Source organism: Ptychodera flava, chromosome 11, assembly GCF_041260155.1.
Source record: "Ptychodera flava strain L36383 chromosome 11, AS_Pfla_20210202, whole genome shotgun sequence".
Classification (NCBI taxonomy): domain Eukaryota; kingdom Metazoa; phylum Hemichordata; class Enteropneusta; family Ptychoderidae; genus Ptychodera; species Ptychodera flava.
Genome location: NC_091938.1, coordinates 35602986 through 35628860, shown reverse-complemented (window position 1 = coordinate 35628860; position 25875 = coordinate 35602986). Strand labels below are relative to the sequence as shown.

Here is a 25875-nt window from a genome sequence, read left to right as displayed (position 1 = left end):
CACACCGATGAAAATGTATTCTAAAAATTAGAGTGAAAATTTGTGGTTGTAAGTATACATGTTTCACGGTGTTCACTTCTCGCACATTGCATGAGGGCACCTCATTCCCCACGATTAAATATCTAGTTCATCTACGGTCTATTAAAGTGTGGGTTGAGCTGTTGATTAAGAGAATGGTGTAGAACGAGAAAGGACAGCTGACTTTGAAATGCCAACCGCGCTTGCAGTTTAAACGCAGAGGAAATAATTCAATTGTCACCAAGAGTTGTCAGTTGTCCAAGCAACGACATGTAACTGCAGTCACATCAAAGCAATGTCACGGTATTGTTATATTAATGAGCGAAACATACAAGTTACTATAATTGCAATTACAGTGTACAAACCTTTCTTTAATTGCTTCATAATTTGGCAAACAATAAAGAGGAAACGTCCTGAAATGATTGTTTGCATTTGCCGGCGTTACGAATGCCACGTTCATCGTCTGCACGTATCAGCTTTCCGGTTGGCAAATTGGTGATCTTTCATTAGTTACTGCCCAAAATCAACGGCACTATTCCAAACGCTTACATTTCTACCATACAGCCGCCTCATTTGTTGATTTACAAGCTTCATCCATAAGGCCAAACTACCAGGGGAGATGAATCTAGAAACCTAAAAGCTGACTTCAGTTCAAAATTGTGTGAACATACATACCTAATTCATCAAAGTTAATTATTTCTTTAGATCTGACTTCAATTCTATGCAGCTACTTCCCGTTTAGAGCCTCGACAAGTGGAAGTCTTTGAATAAAGCGCTTTTCGGGCTAACTTATTTTATTACCAAAAAATTACCTCCACACTGTGTCAATTGCGCATGCGTCCAGTAGATCAAACAGTAATCTCGGGGCCTCTATATCACAAAACGAAATTTCTCTTTAAGATATCAGAAATTCAAGCCATAGGTATTTTAGGCAAATTTAAATACATATGATGGAAGGCAATCTTCAACATTCCCTTGAACGTTATTTTGTTTCTATTTTCCCAGGTAAACTTACCAACATAAATTTTTCAATCACAATATAATTTTTAATAGGTAATGGTAATTATCAGAAATGGCAGTGGGTTTCTCATTTCGTTATTGCTTAAATTGTTGCCGATAAATTTACAGATTTCGCGAAAATAAGAGATAGTCGAAAAACTTTTACAGTAAAGGCAAGATGGTTACAATTTCGAGCACACGTCACCTTTCATATCCTCGTTCGCATGCTAATATATTCTAAAGGGAAGTTTGGTACTCAATTATTTGTGGCGGAGGTTTATTAAGATGATTATCGCAGTCTCCCAGGGTTCTAAGGACTCGATCCTTTTCCTGTGCATTTGACAGCATAAATGGCGTGAGGTCTAAACTCTTCTCTTCGCCTAGTACCGTGAAATCAGTGCTCTGTCTACGGGAGATTTGCTGTCCGTGCTCTGGTCGCTTCTCAACGTACAGAACCACAAGTCGGTAGAGTTGAAGAATAAGAACTAGTGAATTCTTGCAAGTGAAAAATACCATCATATGACTCACAACGTCATAGTGGATAAGTAGAAACATTCTCATGGTTAGGAATGGCCCATCTTGCATGATAATACTAGCCATTATGGCCCACACTTCAGACTCGCACCATAGTTTACACCCGCCCTCACACTGCGACATGAACGGCAGGATCGCCGACGAATCACTCCGCGCCATTCGAGGTTTCCTGGCTTTGGTAGCCGTGAGCACTAGGCAGAACTGTAGCAAGCTCCACGACCAGATCCCTAAGATCAAATAGGTCAGCACCCATTCACCTTGCAGGGCTCCTTCTTTCAAAGTTTCCACCGAAAATTCCAAAATGTCTGCCGCCATGCCAATGTACACCAATAAGAGTTGAGAAAGTTGGTCACGTGTTATGTCACCTTTGGGTAGCATCCATCGGCCGAGAATCAGCAATCCCAGCAACAGCTGCTGCAACGCCAGAACCCAGTTTTCACTCGAAAACGCGAATCCTGGGATAGATAACTGAAGAATAAACACAGAAAATTACAACATGTGGATTTTATCAGATTTTCATGCAATACATACTTTGATGGAGCACATGACACAATTTATTTTGCTTTTACAAATTCCTATCACTGATATAAAGCAAGAAATAAAAAGAGAATACAAATAAAATGTCATTGCAAACCGGACGACGCTTCAGAGTTAGAGTTTATGTCATCACACGTGGGTGTACATATATTACCACCGATTAATTCCCAAGAGACAGGTTCTTTTACGCTATGTTCCACTTCCACATATTGAGAATTATGAATTTAGTAGATTCACACCGAGTAGATTTCCCAAAGATTGCATTTGTCAAAGTCAAACAAGTTTGGTAATTGAATGGCCATGAGTTACATAAGTTTTCATCACTGTGCATAATTCATTTTATCTTCTCTTGATTGCCGATTTTTTCTGTTAATGACTGTAGCATTCTAATCATAACACCAAAACTAGTCGTGTGAAGTTGTAAATAATATTTTACGATCTTTGTGAGCAGTATTTATACCAATCACTTCTCTACATACCCCTTCGATAATTTCTGACAGGCCTTCGTTCTCTGTAGCTTCCGATGGGTCCTGCGACATCAACATAGCTGTACAATTTCCCTTTTGTATCGCCTGCTGTTCTATTTCTTGCTTCCTGACTTCACGGTCAATGTGGAGCTGCACTTGTAGAATCCATAGACTTGGTACAACGCTGCAAAGGTAGAACAAGACACTGGGGCAGAACCTGAGAGAGAGAGAGAGAGAGAGAGAGAGAGAGAGAGAGAGAGAGAGAGAGAGAGAGAGAGAGAGAGAGAGAGAGAGAGAGAGAGATATTTACTGAACAGCCAACATTTCTCATATTATGTTTTGAGGCAACGACAATCAAACTATTTGCCATTAATATTCTTCGTATACAGCGTATTGAAAAATCAGTACAAGGCATTTCTAGCCTTTTACAATCGGCCGGTCTGTATAAAAACCGTAAAACAATTATTACAACAAATGTCAAGTCTTCAGATTTTTCATCCAGTCCTTGTTTCAATTTAGTCATGCGTCTAAACCTTTCCAACCACAGCCACGCGTGTCTTCAACTCATTGGAAGTGTCCAAAACTATTTTCGATGCGCTCGAGAGAATCATGTAATGTTCAGTGTGAAAATTTTTCACGCCTGACGAAAGGTTTCAAATTGGTTTCTTTGCACCTATGTAATATCGTTGTTACTGGCGTAATGACGACCTGTGGATCGAAGGCTATACATTGATTGCTCACTCTTTGAATCCTTGACCGTACGACTGACCCTGACATTGACCTTCAACTCTTTCTATCAGGAGACGAATTTACCAGTGTTATACATGTAGTACACTGATCTATGTATTTGCTAGGGTGTTAGAATTTGTCCAATCGTATCAATATGATTCTCATTAGCAATGCCCCAAACCTTATATATCAACTTAGTAATTTACAAAAACACCATACTCCAATTTAATCAACATTATCTGTGACAATGTAATCTTTCTGCCAGGTATTCGTTTGTAAGTCAAAATATTGAAATCTTTCTTACATGCATGCATTTTTAGTTACAAATATTAATATATGCTCATCTGTTTCAATTGTATTGTGCAAATCATTAGCATGAAATACGATGCACTTTAATAAAGATATAGACCATCAAGTGCCGTGTAGTCTTTTCGGATTCAATCCTAAATCGGATGTTTCCCAGTTATATATGACGTCTGCAACAGAATATTTTGGCCCAGCTCTGTACGTAATGAGGATGTCCCTAGTACTAGGCTGACTGTAGCGTCATGGTAGAGAACACAAGGTGCGGACATTTTGATGTGTAAAATGCGTAGTCTTTCATACTGTCATTTTTCAAAATTTGGATCATCGTTCTGACCGACAACTTTTCGCATCTGGTATGAGTACCATTTTGTTTCTCTCACAAACTCCGTCAACCAATGGACCCCGCAACCGCTAGCTCTTTCCTATATTGTTTCTTGTAACTCCTGTTTTCGAAAATTACACAAAAACGCCCGGTGAAATTATACAAAACGAAAGTTTAATGACTCAATAAAAAACGGATCAGCCAAAATGTATCTGTTTAAATTAAAGGTGACACTACGCGCGGTTGTCGACCTCAGGTGAAAATATATTTTGCTTAAGTAATTTCCCGGGTATGAAAGCCCATAAGGGACATGTTTGAAGGCAAAAAATAAAAAATTATCTTGTGCTCACGAGAAACTATCTCGTGATCACAAGATCTTTTCTTGTGCTCACGAGATATTTTCTTGTGATCACAAGATCTTTTCTTGTGCGCACGAGATCTTTTCTTGTGATCACAAGATCTTTTCTTGTGAAACTATCTCGTGAGCACAAGAAAAGATCTTGTGCTCACGAGAAACTATCTCGTGAGCACAAGATAATTTTTTTATTTTTTGCTTTCAAACATGTCCCTTACGGCTTTCATACCAGGGAGCTTTATTAGAAACGATGAAAGGAGCTCTGACAGCGAGTACTGCAGGTGACACTGTTGAAAAGGTGTACAATCGGAAAAAATCGATAATGTACTGTCTGTTCTTCGCGTTAAATTATTATCATATTGATAAAAGTTAACACCAACACATCATGAGAACAGCTTTCCCTGCACTGACCACTTTTAGGTTTACGTGTTGTCTTCGTCATGTATGATATTTAACCCTGGCGTTACTTTACTAAGTGTATTTATCAATCAGTGCGACGCCTGTGTGTTCCGCACCATTTCGTTTCCCTTTTTAATACGTCGGCGTTTTTAGCACGCAGACTACTATTTCAATTTGGTGTTTCCGATTCAGTCTTTCTGACGATCTGGCGGTCCATTCCCATGGCGACAGGGGCTTTCCAAGAAAAGCGACATAATTGCAACAGCGGAATCTCAAAAGCGATATGACCAGCTTTTGATGTTATAGAAAATGAGTAATTCCAGAATTTCATTATGTATCAAATTGCTCCTATATGCCGTTATAAATTAAACTTTGGATCGAGCAATATCACAAGAAGACAATGAAATATTGTCTTCTTTTAAAGGGAAATATTGAATCACATGTAGCTCATCGTATCTTTTGATGAACTCTTACACAGGTCGACACTATAACCAAGTATATATAATATATATATATATATATATATATATATATATATATATATATTTATATATAATCTCCCAGTATTTCGAACGAGTGTGACGTCATCGAAGACGAGGGTTTCCCCCAACATAGCGGCAGTATCCCTCCGAGCCGGTAGGCGAGGAGGGATACAGCTATGTTGGGGGAAACCCGAGTCTTCGATGACGTCACATGAGTGAGAAATACAGGGAGATTATATATTTATCACATGCATAGACCCACTTTTTTTATTTTCACTTTCCCGCGCGATGTAATTTGGACCTTTATTATGTCGGCGTGGCGGATGAAGTGGTACGGCTCCAGCTGATTCCGTTCACATTCGGACGCACGTTCCTCTCGATGCGTCAGAGTAGTCTCTCGCTGTCGGATTTTCCGCGCAAAACGTGAATGGATATAGCCGTTATCAGCAATGACAAGGGAAAGGAGGACGATATAGTATCTTCAGATGTATTATTTTGTTTGAAGGTAAAGTAATAATGTAAATAATGCATCGAAATTTAACCTTGTCTTGCTGTTCATAGCGGTGCTTACACGTTGTTTACACTGTACGATTCGAACGAACACGCTGTGCAATGCTGCAGTCGTCATTTTTACAGCTGTCAGTTCCTGACTTCGGTCATAATATATGAATAAAACCACAATTGAACTGTATCACATCGTTCTTGTTGGTCATTTATGCAACCACACTGTACCTAGGAAAGTTATATTGCTCGAAACTGGCGAGGACTGGAGGAGTACGATGCCGTATGAAGATCGTACGTTCGCATATTCTCAACGCCTCGGACGTTGTTTGAAATTGAGAGGAAAAGTGTATCATCGTTCGTTGTAATTATGAATGAAACTGAAATCATAAACAATCACAGTAAACAAAGCGCAAAAAGAAACTTTTAATATTTGGCATGTAATGTTCATTCGGTCTCGATTTTACTGGTGTCTTATGAAAACACTTCATTGTGGCCGCGGCTCGCTCGATAGCGCTCCTATCGAGCTGTCGACGAAGTGGCACAAGCTTCTGAAAACCGCGTTTGCCGTACGTTACTGCAGTAAACATTCTCGCTTTATTACAGCCTACCGCAGAAGTTCAACAGCAATACAACACTTTGCCGATGCTAAAAATTTAACCCGTCACCTGACAGGATGAGATGTTGATTTTGATACATCATATTATATGTTAGATTCTTGTTCGGTGATAAATTGGTCGATTTTGAGCGATGACTCGGCTGTTACGGCTCGTGACGAGATAGTTGTACAGTACAGTGGTAGTAGCAAACGTAGGGAGCAGACGACAGTGAACGCTCTCGTTTTCCCCAGTAGAAAAAAAAACAAACTTACACAATCGCTACCAAAAGCCTTGACGTTTTCGCTATTTATTACCTTTACCGCATTTTTCAGTAAACACCTTTGTACCCACTCAATTTTCATCTGCACGAGAATGCTTACAAACAGTTTCAGTAGAAAAAAAGTGCCGACCCCGTATACCCCTACTTCTGACGTCAGAAGTAGGGGTATACGGAAATCCTGTAAAACCGTATACCTATAGTGTGATGTCACACTATAGGGATAACTGGGTCTATGTATGTGATAAATATATATATATATATATATATGTGTGTGTGTGTGTGTGTGTGTGTGTGTGTGTGTGTATGTATATATATATATATATATATATATATATATATATATATATATATATATATTGTCCTCTCTCAACCAATTGTAGATAAGTTGGAACAAACAACACAATCATTATGTTTCTCTGCTATAGTTGATGTTACGTGAAAAATGCGTCAATTTCGTCCTTGAAAGGGGAGTTCTGGAAGTTGTATAACGAAAAATTTGATGTTTTCTTCGGCTTTGCTCTGGTATTCATCGACTTCACTTAGAGTGAGGAGTGTAGAGAATGGCTATATGGAAGTAAGTTGTAAATACTCAAAGTGTTTACGGGTTAATTATTGAAAGAAACAAGAATTAATGGTTTGCGGAATATGGGCCATATCTTTTGTATTCAGCAATACTTTTCGTATAATCAATGTCTGTTATCAGCTTTGTCAAATCGTTAAATAATTAGTTGTGCATGTTTCTTTCTATTGACTTTCAGATGAGCAAAGAAAATTCAAAGCTTTTGAAAAAATATAGCCGTGAAAATTAGGATCAGTTAACGTTATAATTACTGAAAATATGTCTTTATGATGGTCAGCTATCGAAAGCTTTATGAAATATTGGTGAAGCTATAGTTTTTCTCAATATTACTAGTACATCAATGTCTAAAAATGATAAACTAGTCAAATTAGCCCTAGTACATCAATGTCTACACGATTATATATCGACTTAGGGAAGGATTATTAGAGATTAATAAAAATCTTGAAGCAAAGAATTCTCTGTATGATCAGATTGTTTCGTCAGCTTCAGCTAGTTTGCTGGCGATTACAAATATCGCGAGACCACAAAAATGTTTATGCAGATAGGGCCTCACTAAGGAGACCACATCGACCAAAATTACGTCATTAATATGCTGTGACAAAACATTCAATATGCTAAGTTGCAGATTTACGATGCATTTAAAAAAGGTTCTTTAGATATTCAAGGATAACAATAAGATACATGCCATTATCAGTTACTTGGATTGATGATGATTACTTTAAATTGCATAATCAGAATGATATTCCTACTGAGGTTTGTCATCTGCCCCTCCACTGTCTATGGTATTGTACTTACAACAGTGTTACTGTGAAAAGAGCTAAATTATTATTTCATCAATAGTGTAGACCAACTTCAATGATACATCGATGAATGCATGTTTATAAAAAATGTGAGAGCTTTCGCTTAATACTTCTTGAAACAAAGATCTTGCCGCCAACACACTTACGCAAGCGGACAGACACACAAACAATGAACAGACCTGTGCAGTCTGCCTACTATAGCAATCGCAAGCAGACCAACATCAGACCGATCTAATATACTTGGAAATCGTCCTCATATTTGATTACAGCGAAAACAACAGAACAAAACAAAACACAATCGTGTGATAATTCAATATTACAACGTTTCTTTGAGTGCTTTGGTCTCATCATGTTTGCTACACACTGCTGACTCACTGCGAAACTTTGTCAGCGAAGGTTTTGAAAAATGATTTTCACCGACATGCAGAATAGTCTAATTCAAAAAGAAATGTCTTCCTCGGGTCTGAACGGTTATTTTTTGTATCTGAAGTCACGTGTGCACACTTGTCAAATGTTCTTACATAGTCATAGTCGCTTAAAAATTGCAATTCTTCTCCATCGTTACGAGGGACGAGGGCGCTCCTTTCAGACTGCCTTTCACTGAACGTCTCACTAGGGGAAATTGAGGAACAGTTTTAAAAAGAGAGCACTCATTTCTAAGTTTCTGCAATATGATTTAGCGTCCTGAAGTAACTGTACATGCACCCCGCCGAAAACTCATGGGTGATTTAGAAATCTTGTACACAAATACTGACAAATGTCAAAATACAGCAAAAAGCAGTCTCGTAAAGAATACACTGAAGTACAGCCCTAACTGTCTTGCGCTTTATAGAGATATTTATAACGATTGGCGGAAACTTGCTCCTTGCATCATTGAAGATGTCAAAGATACGAACAGAGTTCACACAGGGCAAATCTGTTTGAACTTTCGCGATGTAACACTGTCACTTTAAATTACGTACACGCATAACAACGTACAAACAGTGATATAGTTACCAAACAACCTTCGGATTACATTGAGATCGTGTTACTGATTGTCAATTTACCCATAATGCACTTTGAAACTTTATATCTCTAAAAGAGAAATTATTTACTCTCGTTAATTTTGGCTGCGAAATGCCCAGGTGATTCTAATTGATTTATTGAGTGAGAAAGTGAGACATAGTTGATGAACGTACCGACTTATGAATTTTCAAAAGTAACTCCGGATCCAACATTACAGCTAATATTATAATTATGCTACTGATGTAGAACGAGGAATTTCTCATGCAAACGCCTGAACGCCGCGTCAAGATTCCACACTATATACTGGTTTAGGAAAATGACTGTTCTTCACGCCCGGAATTAAAATATCGAAATTATATTAATTACACAACTGCTACGCCCATATTGTAACTACACTGGCATGAATGAGCGTCCAGATTATATTGAGGCTCATGATGAACACTTATATACACTCTGTGTGTAACGAAACTAGCCGAATATGCCCGACACATACGCTAGGCAATACGGCTAGTTTTCAATCGGGTTGGAACCCACAACATACGGCATCAGTCGCCTAACGGAGAGGCCACAGAGAGAACCGCTCGGCTAAATCTCCCACTCCCAAAAAAGAGTGGTTCAATAGCCGGCTAAGTTGTTACATTTTTACTGACTGAGACCGCTCCACACGTTGTAGAGTTCGTGAAGCATAACTATAATATACAGCACAGAAAATTACAGACTGTCTAAACTGCCCGCCTAGCTGAATTATGTATAATTAGCTGAATATATGAGAAATACTACATTAAATCTAAGATTTACTATATATTAATTAAATTGAATTGAATTGAACGCTGAGTAACCGAGTGTACTGTGAATGCAACACACATTATTTCTACACGGAAGTGAAATTTGTGCCCGAAACATTAGCCGTGATTTGTTCACCATTGTTAACGACACTTTCTATCTGACCGGCGTCGAAAAGCTGGACACGGAAACCGCTGACTTAGAGAGCACTTATGCAACATCGTTTGATGGTTCGTAACATGAATTGAACATTACAATTCTGTATCATAATTAAGGTATTTCACGTCGTTCTGTGCAAATCTAAGGCTAACAATAATTGTGGCCCAGTAAAGCACAACTGTATACAAAGCCTTTAATTGATAAGGTTAAAAAATCAGGATCCATTAAATGTCTTTTTTTCTCAAGTGTGGGGTTACAGCTGCCAGTGTATTAAGTTTGAATGTGATAGATACAGCTCCCTTGCCCTGTTTTGTCGAAATAATCCCCGCAATGTCGGAAAGTAATCTCGTATTTCTTTCAGTTGGAAAATATAATGTGAATTTGTTAAACCTTTTTTAACGGAAAACACCTGCATTTGTCTAAAGGCATAGGCATTTATGTACAAAATATTCCATATATCGGTGATTGTATGCGAGTGGATGGCAATGGAAGAAAGGCATACACACCAGTTCGTCATTTACAATGCTGTCTGAAGATTGGCGCCAGTGTATTTTACTTAAATGTAGTGAAACAGCTAATTCTCTAAGTTCGATATGTCAACTTGCCAGCACCACTTGTGATAGCTGCAAATATTGAACTGCCCAAAGTAAATCGTCTGCGTTTATAAAATTATTTTTTCTCGCCAATGAATATACTCATGCGTGGTTACCTAATAAAGTGACGCGCGAACACGCGTCACCTAGGTAACAAGGACGCAGAAATAAGACTCCAGCTAATATTCTTGTGTGGCCCAGGAATGGTAATCACTTTGATCACATATATTAGTTGCTCAGCTATCAATATGCACCCTGCTTTCACCGCTTATACTTACATAGTCTAATTAAATATACCTTAAAAAACAACTATATTTATTATAGTTTATTAGAATGTATATTTATTTATGATTTGATTGTGTTTCGACTTTGTTATGATCACGGCAACATCATTCCCTTTGATGTGCCTTGATCTCGAGTGTCTAAGTTTCCCCGGATTTCCATGGAACCTCTCTGGATAGTTATACAACATAGTGCACCTGTATTTACAGCGGCCAATCACTGATTTCCAATTGGATCAACACAAAAATGTACAAAGCAAAAACAGTACAGTACTCCTGATGTTCCATGGGTCTAGTAAATATGGTTGACGCGTCTCTTTAAGTACATGTGAATTTGCGATGACAAGAAACTTAAAGGTGAAAAACGGCATTTCAGAGATACGCTGACCTATATATTATCATCGCTTCCGGACGCGTGCGCACAACGTTGAATTTCAAAAGTTTGCCGGTGGCCCGCGATTCCGTCAACTAGTCCCTTAAGCATTCATAAAAAGAACCTCCGCATTTTCTAAGGAGCATATTAAAAAGTTCATTTTATGTTTTCAATACTGTTTGCAGCGGCCGCAATTGGCGACGAATAATATCGCTTCCATGCGAGATGCATTCATATATCGCATTGCACTTTCCAGTTAATGCTAATGTTGTGAGTAATTACACATCCATTTAACTTTGCTACAATGATCTTTTTATTACCAATTAGTTCAACTCTAGACTAATGCATTAGTTTCCAATACCAGTTATTTCAGGCACGCGCACCTATGTTGCCATGACGACCACTTCCCATTTGTTACAGTGCGAATCCGAAATCGCAAAGTACATTTATTTGACCTTTAGCCAACGTACACCTCTGAGTGAGACACACTGCTATAACGGACGAACACGGAAATCGCCATCTTTTCACTAATTTGTCGCAGGCTTTTAACTCTTCATGGTTCTCAAGGGTGATACTGCCTCGCCGAATATCTCAGTCCCTGGAATTGCCCGCGGAGATTTTTTGTGCTTTGGCTGATCAGAAAATAATTGGTTTTGCTGCAAGCGAAACGGATGCCTTTTAGTAAGCGCGGACGACTTGACGTAATGTGGCGGGAGAGTTTTATCATTACGAGGCGAGGTGGACTTTAAAACGATACCAATTCAAGATACTTAAAAGTTCATCTTTATTCGATATATTCATGGGTTTTCACATAATACTGGCCATTTCCGTGTAGTTCGGCATAAGAGTCCATCTACTAAATTATTTTCGAAGTATACTTTTATTGTCGTAGAATGCAATTTCAGTACGCCGTGATGTTAGTCTATGCAGAAATCAGTGCACATGGCGACAGTGAATTTAGACAACGAGTATGGTGTTACGCCGTACTTAGTTCCTCATACGACACGCCCGTCACAGCTGCGAGTCGCCATCCAAACTTGTCTTTAAAATAATATCAATTCCTTATTGCGTCATAAATTCTAATTGACTTGTGGATTTGAAATACACATAATTAATCCTACAAGTCATTGACTTTTAGTAGAACGAGAACGCTGTGTTCTTTTTACTGTAAAAATATTGTGCCGCCAATAGAAATAAGACGCATGAGTGTTATGTGGATACAATGAGATATATATCGTGAGCTTTGCTCTATATTATGTTGTGTATATATATATATATATATATATATATATATATATATATATATATATATATATATATATATATATATATATATATATATATATATATATACTCTGACAACGGTCAAGGTTAGCCAGTTCACAATATCCCCACAACAAAGTCATTTTTTTTCATACGTATTGTTATAGAAACGAATTTGTTGTAGTTGCGGAGAGCAACGCCAATGCCCACTGTTAAACAGGTAAATGTATTAGAGACGAGTAGTATATCAGTGGACTACAACATGAAACATGGAGCAAGAAACGCGTGTCGGTCGCACGGACAACACAGTTGAAACTAGAAGAAGAAACCACATGTTCACGTTCGAAAATGAGAAATACAATAGTACACAACTGAAGAAATGTGTTTAGACTCGGAAGGACTCAACGGTGCAATATTCGACTCAATATTATCAAACTATGCGGAGCATACTCCGACATTAGTCGCTAATAAATGCAACCTGTGCTTGCACCAGGAAATATTGCACATTCGCCACAACATATAGAAATAGGCTCTCTCAATATTTAAATGAAATAATATCCGCCTGCAAAATAAAATAAGAAATTCGAACTGTGCAAGCACTGACAGAAACGGCTGTAAACACATGCAAGCTAATATGTGCAAGCTTCACCTTGGAATTCTACAAAAGTCAAAAGTGCTTACCAAGGGCCATTATCATCAATGCACTCCTCAATACTGTATGCAAGCTCACACTCGGAATTTTACCTGTTGCAATACCCATTTGACAAGCTTGCTCCGATGTCTACACAAAACACAACTAGTCAACTAGTTTATCCTTGTAAAACAATAGTTGATTTTAGCTCAACTTTGGTATTGAGCACTCTACTTCCGCTGGACTTGAACATGTAAATAAATAAAAAATAAATATATGCCCATACACTCAAACATGTATCTCTCTGTATTTTCCATCCGTCCGTCCGTACGTATAAGTACCTACCTACCTGCCTACCTACCTACCTACCTAGACCTACCTACCTACCTACCTACCTACCTACCTACCTACCTACCTACCTACCTACCTACCTACCTACCTACACACACAACACACATACATACATACATACATACATACATACATACATACATACATACATACATACATACATACATACATACATACATACATACATACATACATACATACATACATACATACATACATACATACATACATACATACATACATACATACATACATACATACATACATACATACATACATACATACATACATACATACATACATACATACATACATACATACATACATACATACATACATACATACATACATACATACATACATACATACATACATACATACATACATACATACATACATACATACATACATACATACATACATACATACATACATACATACATACATACATACACGCCGCCTAATCGACATCAAATGTTGCATGGTAGAAGTGTTTGGATGTAATTTGGATTTTGTAATACCCTTAAATGTGAAAGGAATCAATCAATTTCTGAATATTAGGGAATTGTATTGAAATTATCGCAGATTGAAATGAAAAAAAAAATCCTTGATCTTTAGAATTCTTGAGTTCAGTGAAATTCAGATTATCATTAATAATAACACTCAGAGTTGAATGCGTCATGTCAAAGCTTGGTTGACACGTGGCGCTAAAACACAAGTAAGTGCATGCATAACCTATATAGAAACGGAAGACTATTCCACTCTGAAGTAATCGGTACAAACGTCAACCGGCAGCTAAAACTAAATGACAAAAATATTGCCAATTCATTTCCATTAGGTGCTCACATCAAAGCGTTTTAGCCTTGTGGGTTCTAACTCTCTTCCAATAAAAGGTGAACAAGATTAAGTTAACGCCAAGAAAATATCCATTTCGATACTATTTTTCAATAAGCGCGACGAAAATTGTAAATCATCCAAGCGACATTTAAATCTACTTTGTCAAAACCTAAATGGATTGCAGCGATTACACACGAGACGTCAATTTCAGTTATTTAAGAATTGAAAACATCTACGGAACTTGTCAGATTATGGACTTTGGTTTTATGACAATGCCATGAACTGAGTGACTGATTTAAGGGTCTTGTGGCAACTTAAAAACCTGTTAGATAATTGATTTGGCCTAGAGGCAATGGCCTTCTTTCCTATTTTAAAGTTAGTGAGGCAAGAACCATACACAGTGTTTAAAATCACGATTTTTTCTGAAGAATTCATCTACAACTTATTTCATCCTAATAGCAACAAATAAACTTATCAAAAGAGACCCAATGATGTGAATAGTTTTATCGGATGCTCGGGTACATGTAGAATTCGTCCACAGTATTACACGCTGTAAATGAAAAATAATCAAAACTAGCTAGTTATAAATAGGTTGTGTATGGTTTGTAGTGCAATATACACTCTGTGCAGTGTACATTTCTACATTTAGACAATGGTACAGAACGAGAGAACTGTCAAATTTCTCATCTGTTTCGTGGATGTTAACCCAGTCGATCTTCTCAAATGCCCTTTCTAACCCTGACGACTTGCCATATATTTGGGTATGAAAGGTCAACCGCTTGGTTGTCAATGAAACGACAGCGACGCCACACCAGATGTAGCATCGACTAATTAAAACACCAGAAGGTTGATTACCTAGTTAGTTTGGGAAAGTGCGTACGGATCTCAATTGAATGCAGAAATAGATGTAGACATAAAATGCACATCTATATCGGACAGACTTGAGATGTTCGAATGATATTAAGAATACTGAGAGGACTGTATTCCATTTTAATTTGTCTTGAAATAGAGGTTTATTAACCGACGTGTTTCCTCCTATATCTTTTTTTAAATTGAAATCATGACACACTTCCTATGACCTTGAATGGACGCAAGCGCTTCTAGGATAATTAATGAACTTAGGAAGGGCTGCTTTTACATCGTCTGTGTTAAAAAGAGTACATATACTATATTATATTACCATGCCCTGCCTGTCGCATTTTATTGGTCGAGCTGAACCACGTGACTGGCCACAAATACACAGTAATGGTCTGTTTACATGCCCGTGAATATGAATAATAACATTAACTCAAGTATCGTAACTTTACAGCTCAAACGTAAATCATAATCAATCACAAAATAAAATGGAGCACTTGTGGGCCAAGTTGAGATACTTTTTCTGAAAATATCTCCGTATTTGCCAATATTTTACAGCGCGCGTGACAGTGCGTCGCGTATTGCTCAGTTCTGGGGCCCAGTTGTCGTTCGCTCCGAAAATGTTCGCAAATTTTGACGGTTTTCTCCGGTTCGTTGATAATATAATGGAAATAACAGACTCCGCTCTGACCATTAACGTTTATTTATGGCGCGGGAGAGGGGAAAGCCAAATTTGGCTTTCCTCTCGCCCGCGCCCATAAATAAACGTTAAAGGGAAACCTAAGTCCAGCGACATTGACCGTTTATCCCTTCCAAAATCACCCTTGAATAAAATGCAGCTCAAATTTGCAACATAATTGCACGCGCCGACGACTACGGAGCGACGAAAAGAGACATTGAAGTAGACGACATTTATGGAAATGAGCTTGGAATCCCATGGGCGCGAAAGGGCTCATGGGAGAAGCGTGCGTGACGTCATCGGTGATACACGAACGTGTGTGACCGCTTACCAAAGCATTGGAGTCTATGACTGCAGGAGTGCAGTTCTGCACGTTACGACTCTTTAATGCTCAGTAGCATAAAAAATGATTAACTGTTGTTCAGTTGAGTGCAAAAATCACTCAAGGAAGAACAAACGGAGTCAGCTTTTATCGTCGTCCCACAGAACTGCTTTTTCGAAGACAGTGACTAAAGAAAGTCGAGCGAGTTTTAAAATCTCAAAAGATACAAAGTTATGTTCTACTTCTTTCAGGATAATTGTTTTATAAGGGATTTCGGGACTCTGATACCGATACAAGACGATACTACACAATGCGGTCATCTTGACATGCTGAGTCAGCCTACTATCGCCGGTGTTAACCAGATATAGGCCTAAATGTTAATATTGGCGATTTCGGGACTCTAAAATCCGAAGACGAAACTACACAAAGCGTCTCTCATCTCGACAGCCCGGATCTGCGAAATCGCCCTTATATACCCGATAAATATAGGCAATTTCGTGACTATACCTGGTAATATTGATATTACAACAAGATACTGGAATGACTTCTTGCCTATTCTCGACCGCGGAGTGACGTCAGTAGGTGAAACACATACGAACGAGGTGAATGAGAGATCAGACGATACAGAAGAGCGAATGATACAGAAATTGTGTGGAAAAAAGCAGAACTAAAAGTTATGTCATTTATGTATATTGAAACTTTAAATATTTCTTTGGTGGTTGAAAAATTCGAACTTTCAACGGCGCTATGACGCAAAAATGACGTAAGAATCCGCAAGTACCCGGTAGCCCGCTGTCGAGAATGATGTGTCTCGATCGGCACGCCGGGTCTGAGAAATCGCCGATATTATATTTACCCAATAAATATCAATTGCGCCGGGACTCCTTGGCTAATATCGATATCGATACCAGACGATACTAGATTTACGTGCACTGTGTGGTGTCGGCACGCTTGGTCTGCAAAATCACGGATATTTATCCGATAAATATCGGCGACTTTGGACATTAACTCTGATACTAGACGATACTTTGTCAAAATGTGGGTAAATATCCTATGTATATCGGAGATTTCACCACGTGCCTAACAGTTCTGACCACCCGACCACCTCTGTCCGACTCTTCATTACAACTTCCCCGATGCTAACTTGACACCTATTAACGCCTGTTAATCAGATGCGAAAAGCGCCACCTGTATGCATTTCGCTGCGAAGTGTAACTGAAGTTAGTTTGCTCACAGTATTAGTTAATGAGGGGATTATCGACGATGAATTTTCTGGCCAACATTATGGCAATGCGGATCTTGATATGCTCACCCTCAAGTCCTCAACACGATACGGACTATGGCTGACCCTTACCTCCATGGGTTGACCCAGGGAGCCTGAAAAGGACGTCTCTTGCTTGGAGGAGGGACTGTCACGCGTTGATAAATCGATACCGGTTTTGGCCGTGCAATGCAAGAGTACATTGGCACCTGATTATGTGTACCAAGACGTGTATAAATCATCAGTGGTTTATACAGCGGTACAACGTACGTATCGGTGTAAGCATGGAGCCAGATCCGTTTCTAGCTCCATAGTGTAAGACTACGACTTTATTTTTGGCTGACTGCACCAGCGATGGTCCGCATCAAATAGTACTACAGAAGAAAATTTACACCGCAAATTTCCATGGACTCTTTTCCGTTTTTTGAAATCACATTATATCTGCACTTATCGTGAAGGCTCACTTCTCAGCCGTAAAACATTAGTTAAAGCCAGGTTTTCATATCAGTGACGTGTGCATGTGCGCAATTTTACTGTTGCTAAAGAGTGTCGATCGACCTTCTGTGAATGCTAAAACACTTCTCCGAGCCATAGACCCGAGCATAGCATCAATAACTGGCAATGTAGTAAAGTAACATCCCCGGAAGATTTTATTTTCTGACATTTTGATCCTGCATACCCTCTGTTTGTTGACAAGCAATGAAGCTAACGAGCGTCCTACTGTTCGCCATATCCTTGCCCCGAAAACGACTACGTGGCAGATTATTTCAATTTTTCAAATTTTCAAATATCCGATATTTACCCGATATTTATCGGCGATTTGGGACTCTAATATCGATACTAGATGACACTTGCATGACTTGCCTTGTGCCACGGCACGCCGGATCTGTGAAATCTCCGATATATATCCGATATTTTTCGCCGATTTGGGGACTCTAATATCGATACTAGACGATACTAGAATGACTTGTCCTGTGCCTCGGCACACCGGATCTGTGAAATCTCCGATATTTACCCGATATTTATCGGCGATTTGGTGACTCTAATATCGATACTAGACGGTACTAGATTCAGTCAAATCGCAAGTAAATATCCGATATATATCGGAGATTGCACCATCTCAGAGTTCTGGTCAAACCCGACTTCCAAGGACTGACTCTAGCTTCGATACTAGACGATACTAGATTCAGTAAAGTGGCGCGTCAATATCCGCTATATATCGGAGATTTCACCGCCTCACAGTTCTGGCCAAACCCGACTTCCAAGGACTGACTCTAGCTTCGATACTGGACGTTACTAGATTCAGTGAAATCGCGCGTAAATATCCGATATATATCGGAGATTTCAGCCCTTTATAGATCTGGCTAAGCCAATCTAATTTCGATATTGTATAGTCTAGTAGCCGTAAATATCGGATATCATATAAAAGTGAAATGTCGCCTCGTCCTCTGTTTCACACAAACGAGATCGTCTTTGTCCGACAACGGAAGTTGACCGGGCAATTCATTTCGCAATCCAGTTTCTTCCAGTGATTGTAAAGTGTAATTTTCACAAAGGAACAAGCTATAAAACTTCTCGACCAGTATTTTCCATTAGCATTTAGCATAAATAAAAAAAACAGACAGACAAATAGCTAGATAGATAGATCATGTGGGTGGATAGATAGATAGATACATGTAGATGGACAAAGAGACGAAGAGAAACAGGGAGCAAGGAAGCAATCATTGTTCGCCGCGTTAGTTCAGTGAAATTTCAAATCGACAGAGGCTACGCTACACACAGAGGGACTAAAATGCCAACATTTATGTGGAAATGGAAATTTAAATTTCATGGTCACTGTTTTGGCCGTTAAATGATAAGATTTTAAAGTGACACACACACACACATATATCCCTTTAAAAAAATTCAGCGATAGCCACAAAACTGTTTCATCTAGGTCATTTTGAAGGCATGTCTGCAGTAACATAGGATGGGGATTACGATATTGGCGTTGGTTGCCTTTCAACGACAACTCGCAGTAAGAGATATCCTTGTTTTCGTGAAAACTGTCTTCCTTCAGTGACTGTCACTCTCACTGTGTTTTTATCTTAGGGGGACTTTTCAAACATAATGTGTACCACCGATAAATTGCAGTTTGTAAGCTCTGTTCAAAAAGGAACGCAGTCCTCGCTTCTAGCGTTTATGCGGCTTATGCTGGCATAATTATGTTTATCTAACTTGAATAGAAAAGGCTAACAACGTAACAGCGAGTTCTGTAAAAAGCATGCGAATCACTACCATTTCATGCTCCATGAATCCATCATGAATGTCCATCAAATGTTGTTTCAACAAATTTTGCAATGTTTTGATGCATTATTTAGACAAAACATGATCTAACCTTTCGCCAAGGGCATTTGGCGAGAGATAAGCAGCATGGACCACGTGATCCACTGCCGTCCGCAGATAGGATTCAAAATTACTAGTATGGTGAAGTCACCGTGGTTTAATGACCAGCATGTAAATACCGTAGTCATGAGCGTTCATCTTACACTTTACACCCTTTGATGCAGCAAATACTGAGTCCGAATCACCACAAATTCAAGTAAATCAAAGTCCGAACTGAAAACCTTTATCTACGACTGTAACTTAACATCATTCCGTTCGAGGTCCGCGGCCCCCTCAATATCACCGGCATAAAAAATCGGCGTCATCAAGGGACTCTCAATTTTGTATTTTTATATTTTTGATTCGGATGTAGCTTTACCTACACTTGGCTATTTAAAATTGAATTCGTTCTCCACTGCTTGATGTAAATGTTCTGCTGGGAGCGTTTGAAGACTGTGAAACAATCACAATTATCGCCTGTGTTGTTTGCTGAATTAGCAACCTCAAGAATGGTACAAATTTTCATTACGATTTTCTTCTGACGGAAGTCCTTGTCTGATTCAAAATGTTTGATAAAACGATTGTGACTGGCGAGGCTACATCAGCATGCAATGCACTCGAGTCGAATACATAGACATTGTCTCTGTTTTTTCTTGTGAGGTGGGATGAGGTAAGGTATACAGCTGCCGCTATGTCGTCATAAGTACGGACCGAAAGAAAGTAGGAGTTATACTTGTAAAATATGAACTTTAGTGGCAGTCAAGTCTACAAGCTATAGAAGTCGAGCGAAGTCTGCACGCCACGGTCATTCCACTCGCTTTTGTTGAGTGACAGTGCTTACGTTGTTCGACCATTTTCAGCTTTTGTGCTATAGGTGTTAGTACAATGAAGCGTCTTTTCAGTTCTTTTGTACCGATGTCGCATCGCAATTGCCATGTGGTGTCAGAATTCGAAAATACCACGAAACCATAGTCCCTTGCAGAGGGACTGTGACGAAAATAATATTTAATCAAACTTTACAGGAGAAATAGTCGCGGTTTCCAAACACTGCCTTGCATGCAAATGCTGTTCGAGTCGTTTGATTTTGGTATTATCGATGTGTACATGATTCACACCTTCGATCGGCTTAGCATATTAACTAACCCCGAAATTTCGGGGTTGCATACATTGCTAGTTAGCATCGGCGAAGTTGTAATGTTAGTTCATAGCATTCGTGGCCGATAGTCAAGAATATTTTATGTTTTACATTATTAGAATTATTCATGCACGAAATACATTTTTTACATGTAAAGGATTTTTTCATTAAATTTCCACACGAACTTTCATACACTACAATCGAAACTTCGTCGAGAGGGCCGATCGGATATCACCGTGAGTTTGGGGAGCGCCTTGCACGAATTACATTCTTTACATGTAATACATTTTTACTTGGCGATCGGGACTTCAACAGAGGACATACTAGTATCGGACATCATCGAGAGTTTGGCTGGTCTTGTATGAAATACATCCTTTACAACAATATAGACGATACTTTTGTTTTTAATATAGCGGGCAAATATCCATTATATCGGACATTTCATCACTTTGTAGATCTGACTTCGGCACCAATTTCGAAAAAAAGACGACACTATACATTTGTCAAATTGCGAATAATTAATATTTTCCGATATATATCGAAGATTTCGCAACCTTAAAGATCTGGCCAAGCTCGACTTACGTATCATTTACGAACCAAAAATTAATTTTAAGCGACTGATAAAGAAAACTCTGTTTTAGAAACGTAGCGCTGAAGGATCGCAGAGTCACTCAGTGTCTCCAATCAAGTTCGGGGTCTGTACAAGCACAGTGACTCCCTCCGCGGAATTATGAACGATGTGTGGAAATGCTTTCCCATTATTACATATCTTGGTTCAAATTAGTATGGTTTGATTTCAGTCGGGGAAAAGTAATACTGGAGGTCAGAAATATCGCTGTCCGAACTCTCCAGAGTCGTCCTACGAACGCGCTGAACTGTTCACGGTACTCCTCCAGCTGCAAGCTGCAATCGTCTGTATCGCCGATGACGTCACGCACGCTTCTCCCATGAGCCCTTTCGCGCCCATGGGATTCCGAGCTCATTTTCATAAATGTCGTCTACTTCAACTTCTCTTTTCGTCGCTCCGTAGTCGTCAGCGCGTGCAATTATGTTGCAAATTTGAGCTGCATTTTATTCAAGGGTGATTTTGGAAGGGATAAACGGTCAATGTCGCTAGACTTAGGTTTCCCTTTAATGGTCAGCGCGTCGCCCGTTATTTCTATAATTACTACAAACCGATCGCGATGTATCAATAAAAATTGATATGTCACAAGTTCTGAAAAAACTCGATAACTTCATTTTAATCGCAGGTTGTATGAAAAATGTGTACTTGGCAATAAATGGCTTTCAGAAAATAGAATAGATAGGTAGATTACTTCCCCTCAATATGTGAAATACAACTTCTGTATTCAAAATATTTATCACAAACACGCTTGCCCGAAATCGTGTGTGATTTGAAACCGTTTTTCGTGGTTTCGTTTAATTTATAAAGTAGTGTGAAGTGAAGACCGAGTTGCAGTTTTGCTGATTACGTTAAGTTACATAAGTGAAAATGATTTCCTGGTGAAAATTGGTGTCAAAGGGTCAACAAATACTGCATTTTTGTGTAAAAAGTACATTACAGAAACACATGACGTGAGAATGCACGTACACTGTACTTTGTATTTGCTTGTTGACTAAAGCTCAATTATCTGTAGCTTTCGAGTCAATTTATTTTCAATAATTTGTGTTCTGTTAATAAAATCTCATTTTCTACTCCCAAATTGAAATAATGTCGAAATTCCTACACTATTAAACTCGTCGACACAGCCTGTCTGTATGATGTCAATGATATTTTTCACGGTCCGAACTAGAATTTATTTTTCAACAGCATAACTGCGTGTTGTACACGACACGTTTCGTTGACAAGACAAGTACTCGGTATTTCGGCAATCATAGCGGTGAAGAAGATCATGAAAACGTTTTGTTTTCGAAAATATAATGACAATACTATGATCGAAAGTTACATTAAGTGGATTAGGATTGCAATGTCATCAAATAATGGGGACTTTCACTGGGTAGTAAAATATGAACAATTCACGTTTCATGAAGTAACAAGTATGTTTCATTATCCCTGACATAACAAAGTCTTTTGGTAAAAGTTTGTAAGCCGTTGAGACGTTAATTCATAAGTTATGTTTTCTTGTATTGTCGAGTAAAATATCATGTCGACATGACCTTTCGAAGGTCACTTCTACCATTCCTATGACCACTACGTCAATCTCTGCAGTGTGTTGATTTTTACATAAATATGGAAACTCTTTCTGGATATCATTACGGAGATACAATTTCGTGTCTTTGATGGATTTAACCTACATATGACGCCCGTAGCTAGCGCAAACCTGTACGAAATGTTCCTCGCTGTGTTTGCTTTCATGCTTTTAATGCTCAATTTTCATCATTGTAAAGCGACTCAAATTACACACTCTCGTGGCTTAGTGAGCTGAACATGTCAGTGTAACAAGATAGATATCAATACTAATTTGTAATATCACTGTGATATACTTATAATGCTATTGTGCATGCCACATCCAGTGCGCTTAAATTTCATCGATATAGGTCACCATCGTTGATTGAGGTTACAGTGTCTATCTGTATATGCCTATGTGCATTACACATTTATGCACATATGTATGTAGTTAGGTATAGGTACTCTACTAGATAGGTAGGTAGGTAGGTACCACCGGGTAGTATCTATCTGTCTATCAATTAATCTATCTATCTATCTATCTATCTATCTATCTATCTATCTATCTATATATCTATCTATCTATCTATCTATCTATCTATCTATCTATCTATCTACCTATCTGTCTGTCTGTCTGTCTGTCTTGCTAATATATCTATCTATTCATGTGCATGTGTACACACAAACAGATACACAATTCAAACACAATAAAAAATATTGTCAGTTTTGGCCAACGTAAGCAGCTATTTCAATGTTTAACCTTTCATAAGAAATACGCAGAACAGAATTGTGAGAAAAAAGCAAAGGCATGCAGGTTTTGTACAGAGATTGGTGATGGAACATGAACTGGTCTTTTTATTTCTAACTTTTTCATCAATCATTTAACTTATTCAATGCAAACATGGTGCAGTTTTGGCATTCATACCTCACTGCCTACAGAAGAAGAGACTTGAACATATAAATTCCACAGCTCATCTTGAGTTTCAAGACGAACACACTTGAATGGAAACGAAACATCGCTTATAAAACTCTCAATCCGCAGCTGAGTCAGTGTAAGATGTCATGTAATTGACATGTGTAGGTAAAGTACCGCCGCTGTAGGATTTGAAATCTACTCCTCCAATACTCTGCAGATAAACAGTATTTATTTCTTCAGCAAATATAATATTGAAACAAATGACCATAAGATTACCAAAAGGGTACATAATATTATTCTGAAAGGAATTTTGGTGACATTATTGTTTGTGATATTTAATTTAGTCTCCATATATCACAGTGCAAAATATGATGCAATAGGTGGACAACACACAAGCGCGATCAACCTCCCCGTTTCCGCCGTACATAACTCACCCTCTGTTTTGAGATTTTCTGTTATATCGAACTGACGACCCGGAGAAAAATACAGCCCTCTAAGTGCACACAGGTTTATATTACCCATAATGCCCGAGGCACTTGAGAAGAGCATTAATGAGAATTTGAAAGAGAAACAAATTTACATTTCCATGTATGCTATTGCTGAATTCGTAGAAAGTTAATGGTACCCCGCAGACGTATATGCTATTTGAAAGTTTCAAGAGGTCCGATACATACCAGCAAGAACGCGTTCGACATCGCTATCGTAATTTATGATATCACTGGCAAATATGGTCAGAATATAAGGGTAAGAAAATACATTCATCGTCTTAAATGACAGAAAGACAACATTGACATTATCTACATTTTGGTAAAAAGCGTAGACAACTCTCTTAAAAACATACTCCATGAGGCGACCCTAATACCTCATATAATTTTAACGAGTTTTTCGTTTTCGGAAGAACAGTGTATTGTTATGTGGGATAGCGCCACTTTTAAAACTATGGTTCTATGTACGCATTTTAAGCGCGATATCTCCACCACCGATATTAAATGTAACTTTCGCCACGTCGGCTACCACAAGGAGACTCCGTCATTCAGCATTTTTCCATGTAAATCACAAGAAAATATTATGTTTATCATCCAGGTAACTCTCACTAGAATATCCATTCCTCGTAACATTTTGTAACGCTGTGGCCTTAAAAGTTTTGTCGCGGATTCAGCTTTATCAAATATCTTGCTATGATTATTTAACATCTTGAACAGGAAGTCATTGATGGGTGTCCGCAGTACGCTGGCTGCCTCTCTGTGTTTATTCTAACCCATAAGCATCAAATCCCATGTAAACGCCCTGGGTCAAAGATGACATAAATTTTCTAATTTTGTTGCTGGTAAGAGAAAAACTGACTCTGTGCCCCGCCAATGATCGGCAGACATTTGTTGCCTACTCACCATTTCCATTCACGTCCTTTCCGGAGTTTTAAAGTGATTACAGTTTCCACTACCAAGCCCACGGTGGTCATCAGTAGAAACCAATAGAAAGGGTCCTCTGTAACGTCAGCGACACGCCACACTGAGATGAATGCGTGTATGAAGAACATGAGGCGAGTAAGAAGCGCCTTAATAACCCCAAAGAACGCCATTATCCCGGCTACTCCTAAACTACAGGTGCTATAGTCCTATACTGCCGACAGCCAACATCGCAGATTCACTGCACGCCTTATACATTCGTTGCACGCTGACAGAGCTTAACTCACACCGGACGAGATGTCCTGGCTCGCACGCAAACAGGGTGCGAATTAAGTAAAACACGATGCTTTCAAAGGACTTCTGGTCTGGCCATGTTCTCGGCCACTGCCTGGCAGCTCTAGAGTGAGAAGAAATGATGACCAAACTGAGTTGATCACGTGACCCGTCAGCCGGTATGATCAACTTAACCGGCGATAAATATCACAGCGCCCCTCGATTTTATTGCGTTTGTCTTTAATGTAGACCAGGTGTTGCAACTTTCGGTCGGATGATTTGTTCACCATGGCTCCGTGTTATCCCATCCTCT

General features: G+C 38.8%; 1 protein-coding gene across 1 annotated transcript; it reads right to left on the bottom strand.

Annotated features, from left to right (window-relative positions):
* Positions 1 to 311: 311 nt before the first annotated feature.
* Positions 312 to 25875, bottom strand: LOC139144161 (transmembrane protein 26-like). Its single transcript, XM_070714817.1, has 3 exons — positions 25272 to 25875; positions 2568 to 2772; positions 312 to 2019 (listed from the first exon to the last, which is right to left on the bottom strand). Exons 1-3 carry the CDS (start codon positions 25460 to 25462, stop codon positions 1255 to 1257), a joined length of 1161 nt encoding a protein of 386 aa, XP_070570918.1. The 5' UTR covers positions 25463 to 25875; the 3' UTR covers positions 312 to 1254.